Genomic DNA, 22,558 nt, shown 5'->3' with positions numbered 1-22,558 from the left:
GCCTCAAAAATTATTAAACAGAGTAACATTCTCACGAAGCAAAGGTGCAGTGAGTTACAAGAAAGAACCAATTAGCTCAAAAGTCTGATGTGGTTAATTTCAAGGCTACACTTGTTTTTTTTCACTTTCCAACTATGTTAACTAATGCACTCCCAGGTGCACAGTGGATAAGAGATATGGGAACTTAGCAACAAGCATTGGCCCAATAATGAAATCCTATATTAGCACTACTCTAATAACTTTTAACTCTTTGAAAGGCTCTATGTTTTAGGCTTTCCATGCCTCTTACAGTTGGGAGGATGTAAATAATCATATGCGTAGCTACAAGAGTCTGGATATATCTGCCAACCAAGCTAAAATGCTAACAGAGGGGGTTTGATTGGAAATATTCCTCTCATGTCCAGGAGACTTATTAGCTGTAGCCCTAAGTTAATTTTCTCCAGAAAAAGGTGGTCAAGAAAAGCCCCCTGTTAATGTCAGAGGAGTTGGTGAAAGTCATGAAATAGTAAAACAGACGGATTTTGGTTTGGGGGTAGATGCTCAAGAAAGCCTAGGGAGCCCGTTGAGTTCTAAAGCCTTGCTTAACAGTTCTCTTCCACATGACTTTTGTCATGGGTGGGATCTCCCGTGGTGGCTCCCGGCACTTCACGACCCGGATAATCATGATGGTGTGATCACTCACCTAAAGCCAGACATCCTGGAATGTGAAGTCTAGTGGGCCTTAGAAAGCATCACTATGAACAAAGCTAGTGGAGGTGATGGAATTCCAGTTGAGCTATTTCAAATCCTGAAAGATGATGCTGTGAAAGTGCTGCATTCTATATGTCAGCAAATTTGGAAAACTCAGCAGTGGCCACAGAACTGGAAAAGGTCAGTTTTCATTCCAATCCCAAAGAACGGCAATGCCAAAGAATGCTCAAACTACTGCACAATTGCACTCATCTCACATGCTAGTAAAGTCATGCTCAAAATTCTCCAAGCCAGGCTTCAGCAGTACGTGAACCATGAACTTCCAGATGTTCAAGCTGGTTTTAGAAAAGGCAGAGGAACCAGAGATCAAATTGCCAACATCTGCAGGATCATGGAAAAAGCAAGAGAGTTCCAGAAAAACATCTATTTCTGCTTTATTGACTATGCCAAAGCCTTTGACTGTGTGGACCACAATAAACTGTGGAAAATTCTGAAAGAGATGGGAATACCAGACCACCTGACCTGCCTCTTGAGAAACCTATATGCAGGTCAGGAAGCAACAGTTAGAACTGGACATGGAACAACAGTCTGGTTCCAAATGGGAAAAGGAGTATATCAAGGCTGTATATTGTCACCCTGCATATTTACTTATATGCAGAGTACATCATGAGAAACGCTGGGCTGGAAGAAGCACAAGCTGGAATCAAGATTGCCGGGAGAAATATCAGTAACCTCAGATATGCAGATGACACCACCCTTATGGCAGGAAGTGAAGAGGAACTAAAAAAAAACCTCTTGATGAAAGTGAAAGAGGAAAGTGAAAAAATTGGCTTAAAGCTCAACATTCAGAAAACTAAGGTCATGGCATCTGGTCCCATCACTTCATGCCAGATAGATGGGGAGACAGTGAAAACAGTGGCTGACTTTATTTTTTGCGGCTCCAAAATCACTGCAGAGGGTGACTGCAGCCATGAAATTAAAAGACGCTTATTCCTTGGAAGGAAAGTTATGACCAATCTAGATAGCATATTGAAAAGCAGAGATATTACTTTGCCAACAAGGTCCATCTAGTCAAGGCTATGGTTTTTCCAGTGGTCATGTTATGGATGTGATAGTTGGACTGTGAAGAAAGCTGAGCCCCGAAGAATTGATGCTTTTGAGCTGTAGTGTTGGAGAAGACTCTTGAGAGTCCCTTGGACTGCAAGATCAAACCAGTCCATCCTAAAGGAGATCAGTCCTGGGTGTTCATTGGAAGGACTGATGCTTAAGCTGAAACTCCAATACTTTGGCCACCTCATGCGAAGAGTTGACTCTTTGGAAAAGACCCTAATACTGGGAGGGATTGGGGGCAGGAGGAGAAAGGGATGACAGAGGATGAGATGGCTGGATGGCATCACTGACTTGATGGACATGAGTTAACTCCGGAAGTTGGTGATGGACAGGGAGGCCTGGCGTGCTGTGATTCATGGGGTCACAAGGAGTTGGACATGGCTGAGCGACTGAACTGAACTGACCCAGGGTATTTATGGGCTTCCCGTGTGGCCCTGGTGCTGAAGAATCTGCCTGTCAATTCAAGAGACGCCAAGAGATACTGTTTCGATCCCTCAGTCAGGAAGATCCCTTGGAGGAGGGCATGTTAGTCCACTCCAATATTCTTGCCTGCAGAAGCTCTTAGACAGAGAAGCCTGGTGGGCTACTGCCCATAGGGTCCCAAAGAGTCAGAGATGACTGAAGTACCTTAAAATGCAAGTACACCAGGGTGTTTGGACTAAGCAACAGAAGACTGGAGTTGCCATATACCTGTCACTGAGGGGTTCTGACAGCTTGAAGAATTCTGGTGCTGTCAGTTACACCTATCATATTTGACTTCTGTTGAAGAGGAAAAAAGGAGTACTAGGAAGGAGGCTCCTCACTCCCTTAACGTGACAGCCTCTGGGCTTTGGTAGAAAAGAGCTTATTCAAGAACTCTATCATTCTTTCAAATTCAGTAGGAGAGATTCTCACTTGTTGCCTTGGGTACCAGGTAACCAGAACCATATCTTTGGTAAATTATGAACACTGGTGTATTCATAAATTTGATATTTGTAACTCTGGTAATGATAATGTTATTTCCCCTTGTCTATCAAGAGATAGACTTGAAAAGAGAAATTAATATATTTCCTTTTGAAGAAGAATTTAGTATTCTGGAATCTAGGCCATTAAATATCTCTGCTAAATGATATACCAAAAGCTGTAAAGCCTACTTTTCCTAAAAGATGTAGCTAGCCTCTTAGAATATTAAGATTTTTTTCAGTTTTATATAAGATAGATATTTTCATTTTCATATCTGCTTCACTGAAGAAATCAATAAACATATTTTAATGAATATGAAATATAAGCACACTAGCAACATAAGCTAAAATATCAAGTTCCCAATACCCAGTATTTTCTATGATAATGTATCTTTAGAGTTATTGCAATGTTATATAATATTTATATAAATAAATATTATATAAATATTATATTACACACCAAGTTATATAGTTATCATATAGACATGGTTATTATAGGCTATCACTACTGGGTAAATTTTTAATATTTTTTTCACCTTCCCTCCCTACTAGGGCTTTTAGTGGAGTTTGCTGAAAAATGATATTAATTTTCTATCTGAAAAACTAAGCTTATGATAAGAATGAGTTTTTTATGGGCCCAGCAGATTTCCACAGTGCCTCTATACTATCTAAGAATTATAAGCATTTAAAATATATATATATATATATATATGAATTCCTGAATTAGCAAATTGAAAAATAGCATTAGAGAGTTAAAGCAAGCTGTACTCAGTTTACTTACTTATTTGTTTTTTTGCCACCCCATGTGGTTTGAGGGATCTTAGTTTCCCAGATAGGGACTGAACCCAGGCCCACAGCAGTGAAACTGCAGACAGAGTCATAACCACTGAGAAAGTGAAAGTTGCTCAGTCATGTCAGACTCTTTGCTAACCAATGGACTGTAGCCCGCCAGGCTCCTCTGTTGGTGGAATTCTTCAGGCAAGAATACTGGAGTGGTTAGCTGTTCCCTTCTCCACTAAACTGCCAGGGAATTCCTTGTGTTCAGTTTTCCTAACTCTTAAGTTTTATCATGCCATTGCTGTAGTTTATCTGGTTGTTTCTACTTCATATATTAAACAGTGATTTGCATTTTTTATAGAGAGAAGGCAAGGTGGAAGCTGGGATCATGACAGCTACAACGTGGTTGAACGAGGAAACTCCAGTACACAAACTAGAAACAGTAAGCAATTTTTTAATCTAGAGCTCCTGGGAAACATGTACATAATGATTTTAACTTTCTTTTCTTTTTCCTTCATTTTTCAATGTGTAAAGAAAATGGATTTTTTAAAAAGTCAGGGACACAAAGTTAGAGGACTGTCAGTAAAGTTAATAATTTAGGCTAATATTTCATATCATTAAAAAAATTCAGGAGCAATCTTCAGGTGTTTACATCCAAACTGGAATTTTAACTATACCAAACTACAAATTCAGAAATAAATGCACTGTGTAGGTAACCAGTCTAACATAAGCAACAAATTAAATGGAAAAATCACAATCAGTATATATTTAATATTATTAAATCCAGACATCAAACTCATTCTCTGACTCAAGCAGATATTTGAATCCTTTGTCTTGTGACAGTTTTAGTAGTTTGTCATCTCACATTCTACAGAAATTTATGTTGCCATCATAAAGCCTTTTTAAAAGTAAAGAATATGTATGAAATTTTAATTGTTGTTGCTATTTTTGCCTTTTTTCTTTTAAGAATTTAACTCTAAATTTATAGTAGCCCAAAGATATAGTGGGCTACATGATAACTAGCTGTTATGATATAATATCCGTATGATACAGCAGTGTATTATGTAACTATGATAACTATATGCAGTGATAGCTATTAATTTGTAACACTCCTGTATATTTATATCACCCATTATGTGGTGAATTTTTTTTTTAATTTATAGAAATACATGAATATCAAATGTTGGCAGAAATATTACCAGGTTATCGGATAATACTTTCCCCAAATCTTTCACTAATAAAACCTCAGTTTACAGAAACTGAAGAATATATTTATTTAGCTCTAATTGATGTGAAAAAAATAAATATTAGGCTTAAATTTGTAATAAATTTTACTTCAAAATAGCTTCAATATTTTATTTATTTATGTTGGTCAAGATCCTGTCCAATCTTATTTTTAATGAACTAGAAATATTTTCTAGTTGGGAATTCTTTAACTCCTGCACATTTGTTTTGTTTTTAAAGCATGGTTGAAAGTATCAGCTGGACTGTAGTAAGCAACAGGTTATGTGCTTTTCACTTTAAGGCCAGATTCAATCTCTGCATCTTAGAAGCTAACAGTTCTGCTCTGTGTTTTCCTTGTGAATAATTTGACCACTTTATATTCTAGTTTTAACTTTTATTTATTCGGAAAGTTATTCAACTTGAAAAGAGTATACCAGACTGTAATATTAAATCCTTTATATTTGTTTACCACATGTTTTACTTTTAGAAAAAAACAAGTGATATACTTGTATATAAATTATCTGCCCAAATTTAATTCCCTTGCAGTGTAATAGATTTGATGTCATTATTCTGACATTTTCTAACGTTTCTGTCATTGCCTCTTCTACAGGCGAGGGAGCCTGACGGTCCAGAACACAGAGGTCCAGAACAGCTAGTGGAAGCAGCGTGTGATCTCTGCAGTGATTTTAGTGAAGATGAATCAGTGAGCAACTCAGTAACAAAGACTGCTAAAAACAAAGCATCTGACTCAAGGAAAGCTTCAGTTTCTCCTGGGCAGCTTAGCCTACTCCAGTGTGGTTTCTCTAAATTATTTGAGACAAAATGTGAAACAGTTGAGGATGGTGATGAAAATATTGCGTCTGACAATGAAAGTTCTGATGAACAGCCCACATGCTTTTCCACAGAAGCCAAAAATGGTGGTTGTCAGAAGAGCCAAGACTCTCTTGGTACTTTGAAACATCAGAAATTAGCTAATGTCCTAAATCCAAATGGAAAATGTGTTTTAGATAAAAGTGAGAAAATTTTAGAAGAGAATATTCCTTCTGAATCTGATGATGAGAAGAACTTTAAAAACACAGTTGATCACCATTGCATGTTACAGAATGTCACAGAATCAGAAGATAGTGATATCATCTTTCCCACACAGTATACAACTCAGAGATTCCTTAAGAAGAATATAAGGTTTAAGCCACCTGTGGATGGATCTGAAGATTCTGAATCAGATGATACAAAGACCAATGTCAGAGGAAATGGGCTAGTTTCAAAACAATTAAATCTTGAGATTGAGACCCTAAAATCTAATACAAAAAGAAAAGGTAGTAGTGATATTAGTGATGAATCTGATGACATTGAAGTTTTCTGCAAGTCAAGAGTAAGAAAGCAAAGAGCTACTAGTTCTCTGAGGTTTAAGAGAAAAAAGGAAAATAAAAGGGAACTTTACACTTTTCCAAAAACAATGAAGAAAGCAAACCAACGGTGTGCAACAGATGAAGATTGTAACTCTCAGACTATTGATGATTTTTCATCCTCAGATGATAATTTATCTGTTGGCCACATCAGTTTCTCTAAACAAAACCACAGACCAAAAACTATAAAAGATAAAATCAGTGTCTCTTCAAAATTAACTAACCATAAAAGAAATAGCACTTTCATACCAAGAAAACCAATGAAATTTTCAAATGAGAGCATTGTCAATCAAAATCGGATATGTGAATCAGTGGATAAATTTTTAGGTAACTGCAAATCCATTCTGAAAACTTTTCTTTACATATTTGTTGTATGCAATCAAATAGCTCTTAAGAGATGCTTGAATTAGTTTGAATTAACTCTGCATTCGAGATGCTATATTGAGATACAAATGAGGAAGTGGGTAGTGGCAGGATAAAGGGAAGACCTAGATCAGGATAGAGAAGTTTGTCATGTATATCAGAACCCCTTCTGTGTAGCCCATCTGAATCACTATAAACTAATTATTTTAACTTTTTTGCATTTTTATGGTTTTATCAAATGTGTATACATTTGATACAATGTATAACCCATAACATTATAGTCTCATTAAAAAAAATTTATATAGTTTATAAGATTCTTCCTCCATCCCTTTCATTTTTTTTACAGTTTATATGATTTTTTTCTTCTTTTTCCCCCTTCTTTATATGATTTCTTTGTTGAAGAAAGCAGGCCAGTTATTTTCTGCAGTTTGTCTTTTGCTGATTGTGTGCTGTTGGTGCAGGTGAACATATTCCTCAACCCTCTGTATTTCCTGAAAAAGAGCAGTTCGCTTCTGACACTGTATCAAATTCAGGTTCAGTCTCTTTGGCAAGACAAAAGTTCAGTCACTCAGTCACGTCCAACTCTTTGCAACCCCATGAACCGCAGCACGCCAGGCTTCCACCAACTCCCGGAGTCCACCCAAACCCATGTCCATTGAGTCGGTGATGCCATCCAACCATCTCATCCTGTCATCCCCTTCTCCTCCTGTCCCCAATCCCTCCCAGCATCAGGGTCTTTTCAAATGAGTCAGCTCTTCACATCAGGTGGCCAAAGTATTGGAGTTTCAGCTTCAATATCAGTCCCTCCAATGAACACCCAGGACTGATCTCCTTTAGGATGGACTGGTTGGATCTCCTTGCAGTCCAAGGGACTCTCAAGGGTCTTCTCCAACACCACAGTTCAAAAGCATCAATTCTTCGGAGCTCAGCTTTCTTTATAGTCCAACTCTCACATCCATGCATGACCACTGGAAAAACCATATCCTTGACTAAACAGACCTTTGTTAGCAAAGTAATGTCTCTGCTTTTTAATATGCTATCTAGGTTGATCATAACTTTCCTTCCAAGGAATAAGCGTCTTTTAATTTCATGGCTGCAGTCACCATCTGCAGTGATTTTGGAGCCCAGAAAAATAAAGTCTGACACTGTTTCCACTGTTTCCCCATCTATTTCCCATGAAGTGATGGGACCGGATGCCATGATCTTAGTTTTCTGAATGTTAGTGTTTGACAAAATGTTTGCTGGTTTGTCTCTTTACGATCTTAGCAGCCATTTATTCACTCAGAGTAGCACAATGATGGTTTCTACTTCTCATTTCTTCTTCATTTGTTAGAATGCTTTTGTGAGGCAGTACTTCCCCTCATCTACTATTACTTACCCAGTGGTACAGTTCATATAGATAAGGTAGGAAAAATAATTTATTTACCAACTTTTAGTCATCCTTCAATTTCTTTTCTTAAAATCATTGTGAATTAATTGATTCAAGCTCATTTAATGAGTCTAAATTCATTTTAATTAGTACCATTATTGAGGCTCAGTTTTCCCATCTTTGGACAGTGGGAGCCTTTAAACATGAGCATTCTGAGTCCTTAGATCTTTGACGTGATGCTAGTCGTCTTTGATAGCGATCTAGTATTACACAATACTCCAGGATCATCTCATGCATTTTCTGCCTCAGACCTAAAATCAGTCATTTCTCTAAGAAGTCTGGGTTTCTTCTAGTGACAAAGTGTGTTTCAAGACCACAGTCTGGTGCTAGAAATGATCATTGCTACTACTTGCTTAGTTATTATTTCTGGGTCTTTTCAGTGGATAAATTTTATTATAAATTGTGTGTGTGTGTGTATATATATGTATATGTGAGTTTATATATGTGTGAAGTATGTATTTTTATATATGAGATAAATACTTCATGAGTTCATTTTCATGCTTCCATATTTATTCTTTATTTGGGGGGTATAGAGAAGGGAAAGGCTACCCACTCCAATATTCTTGGGCTTCCCTGGTGGCTTAGATGGTAGAGAATCTGCCTGCAATGTGGAAGACCTGGGTTTGATCCCTGGGTTGGGAAGATCCCCTGGAGGAGGGCATGGCAACTCACTCCAATATTCTTGCCTGGAGAATCCCCATGGACAGAGAGGATCCTGGTGGGTTACATGAGGTCGCAAATAGTTGGACACAACAGAGTGACTAAGTACACCTAGAGCTTTTACTTAATTTCTTCTCTATCATATTTACATACTTTTTCTTCTCTACTGATAATCCTGGTTCTTAAGCATACAGGGAATGATTTAATTATAATATCCCATAATTACTCATTTTGTATCCATGTTACACAAAAGTCAAATAATAACAATATCAATACTATTGTAGTGTGATTCCTGGAACCATTAATGTTTGGGGCAGACTATCCATATGCTCTCCCATTTCTCCCTGATTTTAAAATGGATATGTTATGTGTTCATTGTCAGAATACACTGCATTATACTCTCTCCTCTTAGACTTCTATTCTTGGTTTGCAGGTAACTATAAATTTAATGCTTCTCATTAGTCTTCATGTCAGTGTCTCTCAGTCATTTTGATTGTCTAAAGCTTATATTCTAATAGATCTCTTTATTTCTAGTAGATCCCATAAAGTACTCATGAGAGTAATATTCTCTGAGATTCTTGTTAATAACAGTTTGTGCCCTTTGTAGTTAAAAGTCTGATTTTTATTGCTGATCCCTATGTTTTACCATTTTCTTGAAGTCTTTTACCTAATTTTGAAATTAGTTACAATTTTGTTTTGTAAGCTTGTCTTTCTGGCATTTAGGGATGTTATTCTGCTGCGTATTCTCTTTTCTATTATAAGTTTTATGAGGTTTGACCCTTTGCTCATTTTTATACAGATTCTTTCCCCTGAATTTTTTAAAATGAGGCAGAATTTAGGAAATCTTTTCTAATTTCACAGAGATTCATATTTGTAATTTTTGCATAGTGTTCAAAACAGTATTGGGATTTCTTGTTTCTAACCATTTCTCCTGCTTTGCTCTTGACCATCTCTTTTCCTCATTCCTGTTCTTCCTATTGTGTTCACTTTTACTTCACCCCAGCAGTTTTCCTTCTTATTTAACCCTGGCCTGGGAGCCCTAGGGAGTCAGTTTGGGGAGTTCCTTAGGGCTAGCCTGCCCTAGCCCCTTAGGCAAGCCCCATGTACTCTGTACTCAGCTTTAGAGAATGGAACATCTTCCCAAATATAGCTGCTGATCTCCAGGTAGCCTATTGTGCTAGAATCTCCTGTTCTCAAATCCATCAGATGCCACCCTGCCCCTTCCTTTTTCCTTCACACAAGCCCTGATGCCTACAGAGTGTGTAGCTACTAGTGAGCTGAACCTAGCTTCTTGTATTTCAGAGCTAGTAGGAATATCTTGTCATCTAATTTTGTTGGAAGTGTTGTCCTTGGCTTTTGGTTTTGCAGTCTAGTTGCTGTCATGTTTTAGAAAGCTGGAAAAACTGCTTCCCCTTACCATCATCTGCTGACAGTCAGATCAGTGATTTTTGAGTTAGCATTGCTTTCAGAAGTGTCTTGATTTATTCCCCCCAAAAAATCACCAGAAAGAATCTGATATTTTGATGTAGAAACCTTAATAATTGTGTTTGACAAAACAAGCTTTCTTTTGTGGTTTTTAGTAGTCTTCATTTAAAAGTTCATTATGATACATACATATTTTGCCCTACTATGGAAAAGTAGAGCCGCCTTATGTAATTTTTCATAAACTGAAATGGCGTAAAGCAAAGAAGCTTTACCTTAGGATAAATCTTGTTAATGGCTGCACGAGGTAAATCCAGGTAAAGCACAGATACTCACCAACACAATTCAAAGTTCTGATGGCTTAATGCTGAGATACTGAGTGTTGTTCCTGGTAAAGGAGCTTCGCAGTGCCATGCTTGCTGCCGAGGAGTATGCTGCCTATTGAAGGTCTGGCTACAAACAAACACTGTTTTGCTTTTTGCCCTTTTTCATAAAAGTGAAAATCCTCTTTGGATTTCTTTCTGTTAGGTGAAAACAGGTACTAATGTAAGTCTTCCAGAAAAGCTAAGTGGTAAAAAGGAAACGTTCAAGAAGTAGGGGATACCAACACTGGACTACCCTTTGGTTTGTGTGCAACAATTAGATTTTAGGTTTGAAGAATTATTACATGAACTTCTGTTTTAAAGAGCAGCCAAGCTGGGTCTTTTTTTCTTTTTTACTATATAAAAGATGTAATAGTTGGTATGGAACCTGTTTTGAATGTATGAAATATGTCATTAAAATTAAGAATACTATCTGAGTCAATTTTTTACCAGAAGAATTCTTTGGATGGTTTTAAACTGTTGCTATATACCCCCTAACTGATATTTCAAAATTTAAGGAGAAAATTATCTTGGTTGCTCTTTTAGTCATTTAACAACATCTTGTTTTCTCATGATTGGCAATTCTGACTGAGAGAGTTTCAGGGCTGAAAAAGCACAAGTGTTGAAGCGCATAATTGAGGTTCACTGTCAGAGGTGTTTGAGGGAGCTTTTATAGACTTCAATTCTAGCCTTCTCTTTTAATGACCACAATTTAAAAGTAAATTATAGGTGCCTAGAAGCAAAGCAATTTTAAAAAAAAAGCCATTTTTAAACTTCTTTTAGATAAAAGCTGTAAGTTAATTTTTTTCATTTCCTAAAAACCTCCAAATCTTGACAATCTCTGGGCATATGTACAAAAAAGACAATTTACAAACAATAAAACTGAACAAAGCTGACCAAACAAAACTCCCTGGTCATAAACCCCATGCTCCTACTTCATAACTGTAATCAAGTACGTGTTTAAAGGAACAAATGAGGTTAGCACTGCTTTTAAAGTAGTAAACATTCTTTTTACATCAACAGAGATGACAAATTCATAGAAACAACCTTCTACAATGACTTTCCTCATTTCACGCTTAAATCTAAAAATTGTTACCTGATATCAGAAATTCTTGTATGAGAGGGAAAAGTCATTTCTAAGTTAACCTAAGAGTTTAAAAATATATTTGAACTCTTTTCAATTTTTTAAAAAGAATATTGAGATATTGACATATAAACTCAGTGTTTTTCTTGAGGATTAAAAATAAAATAAGCATAACCTATTTTAAATGTGTTGCTGATAATTTTTAAAGTATATCTTGAACTATGTTGTTTCATCATAAGACATCAGTTAATAAACATCAATTATTTCTTAGATGGTGTTCAGGAAGTGGCTTACATTCACTCAAACCAGAATGTGATTGGATCAAGCAAAGCTGAAAATCACATGAGTCGGTGGGCAGCACATGATGTATTTGAACTGAAGCAGTTTTCTCAGCTTCCTGCTAACATAGCTGTTTGCACTTCTAAGGTAAGAAGATAATATACCTCTAGTTTTTATATCATTTTCACAGAAGTTCCTCAATAGGATCTTCTCTAAGTACCCCCTCAAAAGTACCAACAGGATTATAAATGACTTACAAATAAGTGTAAAAAGCAAAATACTATTTGGGGCATTGTATTCACAAAATGTTTTATATTAAAAGACAAATCTGTATCTAAATGCCTAATACTGTTGAGTTGCTTAATAGTTTCTTTAGTGAATGTTTGCCAAAAATGAGGACTCTGAGGGAATCATTTTAATCAGAACCAAAACTACTCCTGCTCATATGGAAAAAGGAAAGAGTATCATTAGATTTCTTCTATAATTTTTCATCTAAAATGAAGACACAAAAAACTACATATAGAATTTGTACTTTTAACAAAAGGATTTTTAAAATTAATTTATTTTCTATTGAAGGATAATTGCTTTATAGAATTTTGCTGTTTTCTGTCAAACCTCAACATGAATCAGCCATCAGTTCAGTTCAGTTCAGTTCAGTCGCTCAGTCGTGTCAGCCATAGGCAGGGTACAGTCCATGGAGTCGCAAAGAGTCGGACACAACTGAAATGACTGACCACATTGTCTTGTAATATCTTAGAGTTATTGTAATATTGGGCTTTGAAAGGCTGTGCTTTTAGCATTTTTTGATGTAATCCAAAATGCAAATCATATAAAAGCACTTTCATGACCCAAGTATGCTACTTTTTTATATTCTCACTTTACCTAGGAGTATACCATATCTCAAGCAGTAGTATAAATAGCATTTCTACAGTTGTACTACTTTGTAGAAGCTATATGAAAAAGGCAGAAATGTGCTGGGTTTGCCAGAAATTTGCTGTATTAAAATGAGGAGCATATCAGAATCTTTTAAACAGACAGCTAATTTTTTTATTAGTTTTTTGTTTTCTTTTAAACCATGCCTTTTATTAAAACCATGCTCTTTTCCAAACAGACTTTAATGTGAAAGGTCAGAAAACTTGGCAAATTCTATAGTACATGTTAATGCAGTGATTTAACTGGATATTGGTCACTAGCTTATTTAAATATTTCTCAGGGAAGAAATTTATAGCCATATAATACCTCCCAAAATGGACCAAGAAGCAGTAAAAAGTCCCTTTGGAACCTTCATAAGGAAAGTTGTAAAATCAAACAGGATAGAAATATATTTTGTTGTTGCTGTTTAGTTGTTAAGTCATGTCCGACCTTTTTGCGACCCCATAGACTGTAGCCTGCCAGGCTCCACTCTCCATGGGATTTTCCAGTCAAATATATTGGAGTCGGTTGCTCTTTCCTTCTCCAGGGGATCTTCCCAACCCAGGGACCGAACCCATGTCTCCTGCATTGCAGGTAGATTCTTTACCACTGAGCCACCAGGAAACCACTGATGGAAATATAGTTTGCTTTTATATTGGGAATGGTGGGAAGGGAGTTTCATCTTTACATTAGCAATACAAATAGTTTTCAACCTTTTTTAGCCTCAACATTCTTGAGATGGACAGTACAATCTCATCAGAAACCTTGTTTCTTCACAGTGATGTTCAGAGTGAGGGGCATTTCTTGCCAGGAGAAACAAATTGGAATAGCCTGCCCCTGGAGTTTCTGATTTGCCTTTTGAGGCCATATATCTCCCTCATCACACATAGACCAATTTAGCAGAACTTTTTCAAGGAATATGAAGAAATCTAGTGTTTAATGACTGATTCATGGTGGGTATAAAAAATATGCAGGGAAGTTTTAAAGCCAGTAAGCTGGAAGGCCAATCCCACGCCACCAGTGCTAGCAGGGCAAGGACAGTCTATATAAGCATACTCATTTCATCAGCTGACTTCTTTAAATCAATACTTGATACAATAAAATTCTGACAATAAGATTTAATCCCTCAGATTTGACCTATATCATTTAATACATCAAGTTAATAGTATCATTGTACTTCAGCATCTTGAAAGCTGTATTGTATTATTTATGTACAACAACCACTTGAGGACAGTATTATAAACTTACCATCAAAAAAGAAAGATCTTGGGTATATACTACTATATATAAAATAGATAACTAATTAGGACCTAGTGTATAGCACAGGGAACTTCTCTCAGTACTCCGTAATGACTTATATGGGATAAGAATCTAAAAAAGAAGGGATATGTGTATATGTATAATTGATGAATCAGCAGTGAATTTTGCTGTACATCTGAAACTAACACAGCATTATGAATCAACTATACTCCAGTAAAAATTTAAATAAATGAATAGATAGATTCATAAAAAGAAAGGTCTTGGTATATGAAAATCCATTTTCAAAATAGATAATGATCATACATACTTAGGATGTTCTAAGTTTTTCACCAGTGTTGAAAACTAAACCTATTGTATTTTTTACATGAAACCCAGACCCTGGACGTACCTCATGCTTTTCTCCTTTTAGTTTATTTAGAAGTAAATAAAAGAATTCATATAATGAGACATCTACAATTTGTTGAGCTCTGTAATCTTCTCAAGGCAGAGGAATTTTGATGGTTATAACTGGTCTATGAGGTGGAATCTATTCAGATGTCTGTCTGAATTATAACTCTACCTGATACATACTTCCTTTGTGACCATGAAAAAGTTAGTTACCTTCTCTGCCTCAATTTTCTTATGCTTAAAATACAAGTAATTATAGTTCTTACTTCAAAAGGTTCTTGTGAAGACTAAATGAGGTAATGCCTATAAAATGCTCTGAACGGTATCTGACACAAAGTAAGCAGTTAATGAATAGTAAGTATTGTCATTGCAACCAGTGGATAAGACTGATGTCAGGTCTTTAACTTCCCTAGAAGGTGAAAATCAACAAGGACAAATAATCTATAAACAGTCCTGCGTGCCCTGCATGCCCAGTCGCTTTAGTCATATCTGACTCTTTGCAGCCTCATGGACTGCGGCCTGCCAGCCTCCTCTGTGCATGGGATTCTCCAGGCAAGAATAGTGGATTGGTTTGCATGCCCTCCCCTAGGGGATCTCCCTGACCCAGGGATCAAACCTGCATCTCCTGCATTGCAGGCAGATTCTTGACCACTGAGCCACTGGGGAAGCCCTGCAATCATATTTAACTATAAGTAAAAGAATGAGTGGTGCTAGTCCGTTTGGGGCTTTGAACTTCCTTTTAAATAAAAAACTAAGAATGCTTATGCTATTAATATAGTATTTTTCAAATTTTTATATGTGACTTAGTTTTTGTTTATGAAAACAAAGTCACTCAGTGCTTTATAATTTATATTTTATTTTAGGCTTTTCTGTATTAGAATGAAAATTATTAGTGACTTTTCTGTTAGAGCTGATAGATCTAGTTTCTGCTTAGGTTCATCAATTTAAGTGATTGCTTCTAGTTCATGGCTGCCAACATTCATTCAAATGAGTGAGACTGCACGCTGCCATCAAACTAGTTGTTTTGTGTCTCTATATGTAGTACTCTGGGTTTTCTTCATTATAATTCTTCTGGAAGCTAGAAACTAATAAAGTCAGTGAGATGGAATGATGGTAGTATCTCTTTACTAAAACTATTTGTAAAGATGATTTGAAATATTGATGACATTTCAAAGTCATTCATGGAATTTCTAAGGAAAAAACTGTTCACAGCCACTGATTTTATCATATCTGGTTGATGATACTTCAACGCCTTTAATGAGTAAATCATTGAAACACACCACCATCTTTGGTTAGAGATGTGTATGTCACTCACTGAGAGGTTTTGCAGCTTGCTGTGTGGTGATAGGTGGCAATGATGGAGTTGCAGTCTAGAAAAAAAAACTTTTAAACCATTATGGAAGGAAAAGAGAATAAACTAAAGGTAAATAAAAAAGATGAAGGCAAAAAGGCTCAGCCGTCGTATTAGAAGTACTGACAACCCTCTTCTTTCTGAAATCTCCAAATATCCCTAGACCTCCCAGCTCCAGTACAGTATCTTTCTTCTAGGGTTTCCAGCCAGAATCTTTTTGCTTTACTGAGAATTCTTTTGAGTGCTTCATGTCTGTCATCAAAGATTTATTAGAGACCTTTGTGTTTGAAAAGAGTTTGTGTGTGTGTGTATGTGTGTGTTATGTCTGTGTGTGGTCTCTCGGTGTATGTGTTTGTGTCTGCACCAGATGCAGATGTGCTGCCTCAGTTCCTGAGAAAACAAAATAAGTCCTATTTATTTGTATGAAGGCAACACAAGATTGACAGTGGCCACAATATGCAAGTATTTTACTTTCCAAGGAATACTGTAATTGAGTCTAAGTGAACCTTTAACTAAATTGCAAAGGAATATACTAAGTGAAAAACTTACAAAGGGGAAATAATGTACATTGCAATTATAAATAACATATTGTAGTCTTTCAGAGTTTCTCAGTCCTTTGATGGAATGATTAGAAACCAAAATGGCAAAAGCTATGAATCAAATCAAATTCAACCATATATTAAGAAAAGTTCTAAAGTATACTGTCTTTCCCATATTTCCTTTGGTTTCTTACAGTGTATACTTTTATAAATTAATTTCTACTTACAGAACATATTTGATGTGTTGAATTAAAACCTTTAATTTCTAATTGTGCCTGTTTAGTGTAGCAGTACAAAACTATGTAAAATAAGAACTTGCTTTATGTTCAGTTGTGCTTGGATATTTCAGAACCATTTCTGAGACCAGCTTATTTTAAAAGATAAGATGTTTGATAACAAGAGGGAAAACCTGTGTGATTTAGGTTTAAGCTTAGACCAAACAGGAATGTTTAAGCACTGGAAGGAATGGATAGTGCCTTTATTAAAGTTAACTTGTTCTTCTACTGTATGGAAGTTTGTCATAAAACTTAGCTATACCTGTGTGATGTGGTACCTCATTTTTTCAGTCAACTGTTATGTTTTCAACTTAAGCTTACTTAAAGTTTTCTGAAAAGATTATACAAAGACAGCATTCAATTAAGGATTAATCACTATGGCAACTGAGATGTGGTGACGGAAAGGGGGAGGATGTATTCTCCCCTCAGTTTCCTGCCAGCTGTCATAGTCAACCTCTGTTGCCTGAATCCAAGCCAAAATATAGACTGTGACCAACTCGAAGAAACTATATCTGTATTTTTATAAATTGGTACAAGTATCAGACTATAAAAGAAGACTTAATCCCCTGAATGGGATGACAGACACTTGGCACTCTTGCCAGTGTTTGACAGAGAAATAACGGGTCGCTTTGTAGTAAAACCTGGATTAATAGTAAACCCTTCTTTATGTTACTGCAGTGTGGTGTAAATGAGAGAACTAAGCATGCTGTCAGCCTGGGGGTGGAGGTGGCATGGGGGAGAGAGTCTTTTATATAACCAGTGCAGGTTTAAGCACTGTTCAGAATACTGTAAATACAAAATGTTGTCTTAGTAAGAACTTCTCTTTCTCGTATTTGTATTAGATTGGCATTTTGTAGGTTACTTAAAGAAAGGATTTTTATGAGCTATGGTGGATTTGATTGCAGTATGTTTATACAGCTTTTGGAGTCAGCAAGGAGAGATGGGCTATTTACAGTAAGCAGACTTTGGGGAGATACAGCATTCCATTAGCCTATTTTTCAGGATAGTGAATGGCATAATGGTTTAAAGTAATTGTTCACAAACGACTGGTTTATGAGCTAGTCCAGTAAGTAAAGTGTATGGTTTCACCATGCAGTGGAATTAACTCTTGCTGGGTGGCATTTTTCATGGTCTTATCATTGTTCTGTCTTGAGATGTTAATTTTATAGTATTTGCATCAGAAAGTTTTTCTTTCAAGTGATTTTAGTAAAGATCAGATTTTTAAAGTTGTGTGTATATATGTATAAAATTATGGGACCAGTGTTGGCATGAAGAAGGCTTTGGTATTTCTATCCTTAGAACTAGGATTGATTCAGAGAGATAGACAGTGTCATTTGTGAAAATCACCTGTTACCTAGTCACAGAAATGAGAATCTGGTGTTACCTGTAAACACATATTCCACTTCCAGCTGGTGGCGACGAGGAGCTGGGTCATCCTTTCTCAAGGTGAGGTCACCAGGATTGCTGGAGTAATGTCACTGATGAGCTAATGAGGACAAAACCACATTCAGTTCTTGCCAGAAAGGCATCAGTTCAGTTCAGTCGCTCAGTCGTGTTCTGATTCTTTGAGACCCCATGAACCGCGCAGCACACCAGGCCTCCCTGTTCATCACCAACTCCGGGAGTTCACCCAAATCCACGTCCATCGAGTCGGTGATGCCATCCAGCCATCTCATCCTCTGTCGTCCCCTTCTCCTCCTGCCCTCAATCTTTCCCAGCATCAGGGTCTTTTCAGATGAGTCAGCTCTTCACATCAGGTGGCCAAAGTATTGGAGCTTCAGCTTCAACATCAGTCCCTCCAGTGAACACCCAGGACTGATCTCCTTTAGAATGGACTGGTTGGATCTCCTTGCAGTCCAAGGGACTCTCAAGAGTCTTCTCCAACACCACAGTTCAAAAGCACCAATTCTTCAGCACTCATCTTTCTTCACAGTCCAACTCTCACATCCATAATGACTACTGGAAAAATCATAGCCTTAACTAGACAGACCTTTGTTGGCAAAGTAATGTCTCTGCTTTTGAATATGCTATCTAGGTTGGTCATAACTTTTCTTTCAGGGAGTAAGCATCATTTAATTTCATGGCTGCAGTCACTATGTGAAGTGATTTTGGAGCCCCAGAAAAATAAAGTCAGCCACTGTTTCCCCATCTATTTGCCATGAAGTGATGGGATTGGATGCCATGATCTTCATTTTCTGAATGTTGAGCTTTAAGCCAACTTTTTCACTCTCCTCCTTCGCTTTCATCAAGAGGCTCTTTAGTTCGTCTTCACTTTCTGTCATAAGGGTGGTGTCATCTGCATATCTGAGGTTATTGATATTTCTCCCAGCAATCTTGATTCCAGCTTGTGCTTCCTCCAGCCCAGCATTTCTCATGATGTACTCTGCATGTAAGTTAAATAAGCAGGTGACAATATACAGCCTTGACATACTCCTTTTCCAGAAAGGCATACATGTTTATTATTGTATTTATGGTTATTGCTTATTGCTTACTAGTAGGGGTGATGAGTGAAGCTCTTTCTCTTATTCTATGCAATGACCTGTTATTAGTTTTGTTATTAGTGTGTGTGTTAGTTGCTCAGTTTTGTCCGACTCTTTGCAACTCCATGGACCCTATAGCCTGCCAGGCTCTGTTAGTAGCACCAATAATAAAATATGTTAGAATACCATAAAAGATATCCAGTTCAGTCCTCAAATTTTATAAATAAAGGACCCACCTTGAACTGTACCTGGTTTATCATAAAGAATACTATAGAAAAAAATTATATTTGACAGTAATTAGAAGCTAATGTGACAATGGCCTGGGCTGATTAAAATATTCTTTGCTCATTAGGAAATAGCTTGATTCTAATTCTTCTTCTAGCTGGCCATTGTTCCAATTGCTTAGAAGATTGATAAGGCGTCTTTGAACAGTTTCTCTGTTTAGAATGGTTGGAAGATTATAAATAGTTTAAAAATAGTATTTCTTCAAATAGTGCTTTCTAAAAGAATCCACCTGCCAATGTAGGAAATGCAAGAGACACTGGTTCAATTCCTGGGTCAGTAAGATACCCTGGAGGAGAAAATGGCACCCCACTCCAGTATCCTTGCTAGGAGAATCCCATAGTCAGAGGAGCCTGGTGGGCTATAATTCATGAGGTCACAGAGAGTCTGACACGACTTAGCATCTGAGCATAAGTAACAATATAAAGGCTTAGAGATATAAAGCCTCATTGAACTCTGATTGACTTTACCTAGTGACTTAAGAGAATGTTAAGCACTTAACAGCCCTTTTCAAATGTATATTTTATCCCTCTATGAAAACCATGGTATCACTTGGACATGCCCACTTAATGGAAACACCTATCACCTTATCGGCTGAGAATCCTGCCTCTACACATATAAATTCTGAGTTGTATAGGATGAATAAAGTAAAATTATAAGGATAGGGAATCATAGTATTTCAGAACTTGAAGGATTCTTGGAGACTAATGCAAACAATACTATTTTACTGATTTTTTTTTTTTTTAATGAAATGGTATATGACTTCCCTCAGGCTCAACAGTGGCAGTCAGCTTAAATCCCTGTAGTCTTTCAATCCTCCTGGTTTTTCCCCCAGTTCCTTTACTTTCTATTTTGCTTTGGAGATTTTCCTTTTTTTTTTTAATTCTATTTTGCTTTTCCAACATGACAAATCAGTCTAATTTTTCAAGATAACTTGTCTATTAAGAATTTCCCTCACTTTAGCAATTAACAAAAAATTTGGGTGGACTGAATGTATCTTTCCCTTTAAAAATCTTCCTTTTAGATAGTTAAAACTATCTGGACTCAAGAAATACCGTAAGACTTGGCAGTATCTACTCAGCCTTAGTTGTCCTAACTCCCAAATCTCCAAACCTCTTTACCACTCAGCATGTAACTCAGATGTGCCACTCTTTCACAAAGCCTGCCCCAGTTCCAGCATAAGCTGTAGGTAAGCTGTCCTTCCTATGCTTTTTCTGCTTCATGTAATAGTACTTTGGCCTAGTTATTCTAACATATGACTTACAAATTTTTATCAGTTAGGTAAGTACACCTCTTCTTTTGTAGTAAACTCTGGACTTTAAAAATGGCAGAATATATCTCTGATTCTCATTTGATAACTCTGGAGACCTAAAATAGTATCTTGTATATTTGATACTTTTTGAATAATTTAGGTTTTCAGTTGTTGTCAGGGTATAATGAACCCCATCCCTATGTTCTGAAAATTAAATAGTTTAAACTATCTTTTCTATAAACAAATCTCAGGATTTTCCTAAAAATCCTCTGGCAATGACTTGGGATTGTTCAGAGCTACTGACTGTATTTATAATCAGCCAAGGGAAACAATCCCTCCCTATCTGAATTAGAAGTACTCTCAGGTTTGCCTGTCATTCATGGTCTTCAGTAAACTTAGTCTACACCTCCAACCAGATCATCTACTGGCTGCTCCTTCACTCCCAATTCAAGTTTCACTCCCTCCATAAAAGCTCAGTCTTCGGAGATCACTCTCTTCCAAGCTCCTTCCACACCCATTCTCTGTGCCTATCATCACTGTAGACGTGGTGGACACCATGTTAGTGTTTGCTCTCTTCTCATGTATGTTACACATTTCTTAAGGATCAGGACCACAGCGAACATGTCCATTAGCATCACCACTTAGCAACAGGCAATACAGAGTGGAAGTTCAGAAAACGTTTGTTATTAGTAATTCCTGCAAGACATTACTACATAACGCAGATACCCACAACAGTTTTCACTGTGAGTATAGGCTCCACAAATTAAATGTTAAAAGGGGTATTCTAGCAGATGATGTGAAGATGTTAGTCATTTTGGAGCAGCATAAATGCTGGTATTCTTCATCTTCACTCACTGTCTGTCATCTACTGACCATAGTTCTAGTATAGGAAACCCGCCCAAGAAGGGAGAACGTGGAGAATGGTGTCAGAAGGATATCCACACCCATGTGTGACTTTGTGAACTTTCCTCATCTAGCAGTAACAAATCCAAGCAGTCACTCTGGAGTAGTTTTCTGTGTTCCAATCTCAATTTGGTGCTAGCCTGCTTTTCCAGTCTCATTCTGAGACACTCATTCAGAATTGCTGACAGTGCCAGGCACTGTACTAGACCCTGAGAATAGCAAGCTGCACAGGTTCTTCCTAGTCATCCTTCAGTTTATGAATCAGTCTTCAAGCACACCATGGATTTTTACCCTTCCATGTCTTTGCTCTTGTGTTTCTTTTGTTTAAAATTCCATTTTACCTGTGTCTGCCTGTTGAACTCCAACTCCTTGTATCATTAGTGACAGTTCTTCTCTATCTTCTCCAAAGCGATATAAATATTTTCCTCAAATTCATCCTTACTTGTGTGTGTATATGCATGTATGTATGCTATGGCATTTCCTATATTATGTGACACCTTATATATATCTGCAGAGGGGAAAGGCTACCCACTCCAGTATCCTGGCCTGGAGAATTCCATGGACTATATAGTCCATGGGATCACAAAGAGTCGGACATGACTGAGCGACTTTCACTTCACTTCACAGGATGCATTCAGTAGCATAGAATAGAATAACCATCTGAAAATAATTTATGCAATAGGCTGTTCACTAATTCACATAACAGCAAGTCTGGAGGGAAATATTTCCAGGTGTAATGCTACAGTCCAGTGACATCATAAGATATCAGCCTCTCTGATTCTCTTCTCCACTGTCCTTAGCGAGTTAATTTTTAGTTCCATGAGGCCTTTTTCCTCATGTTACAAGAGGACTGCTACATCTCAAGAAATGGTTTCCTCATACAGATGTATCCAAGGACAGGAAGCTGTGCTTCTCTTTGTGTGTCTCTCTCTTTGTTCTGGAGGAAAATCTTTCTGGCAGGACGTAATTGGCTTGATTAATCTCAGTTCATCCGCTAAGAACTGAGAGGGCAATCAGCCTTTCGTGAGCACATGACCATAACCCATTCCCAATATTTAAATATTTAACAACAAATATGCTTTTTTGATGTTGTATGATTTGAATGTGTCAACATTTTGAAGATATGCATAACTGACTGACTGTTTTCCAGATGAACAGTGAATTATATTA

At 37.0% G+C, this 22,558-nt stretch overlaps 1 protein-coding gene across 2 annotated transcripts in view; it reads left to right on the top strand.

The window, feature by feature from the left end:
- ERCC6L2 (ERCC excision repair 6 like 2) overlaps positions 1-22,558 on the top strand; it is a 162,506-nt gene that overhangs the window by 116,349 nt on the left and 23,599 nt on the right. For both annotated transcript variants that reach the window (XM_069575743.1, XM_069575744.1), the window contains exons 15-17: positions 3,880-3,960; positions 5,353-6,475; positions 11,740-11,894. In XM_069575743.1, coding sequence (XP_069431844.1) covers positions 3,880-3,960; positions 5,353-6,475; positions 11,740-11,894 — 1,359 coding nt within the window. The remainder of the gene's footprint in view (positions 1-3,879; positions 3,961-5,352; positions 6,476-11,739; positions 11,895-22,558) is intronic.

The sequence above is a fragment of the Ovis canadensis genome, chromosome 2 (assembly GCF_042477335.2).
Source record: "Ovis canadensis isolate MfBH-ARS-UI-01 breed Bighorn chromosome 2, ARS-UI_OviCan_v2, whole genome shotgun sequence".
In the NCBI taxonomy this organism is placed as follows: Eukaryota; Metazoa; Chordata; class Mammalia; order Artiodactyla; family Bovidae; genus Ovis; species Ovis canadensis.
The sequence above is the reverse complement of the archived record's forward strand: the minus strand, read 5'-3'. Positions and strand labels throughout refer to the sequence as shown.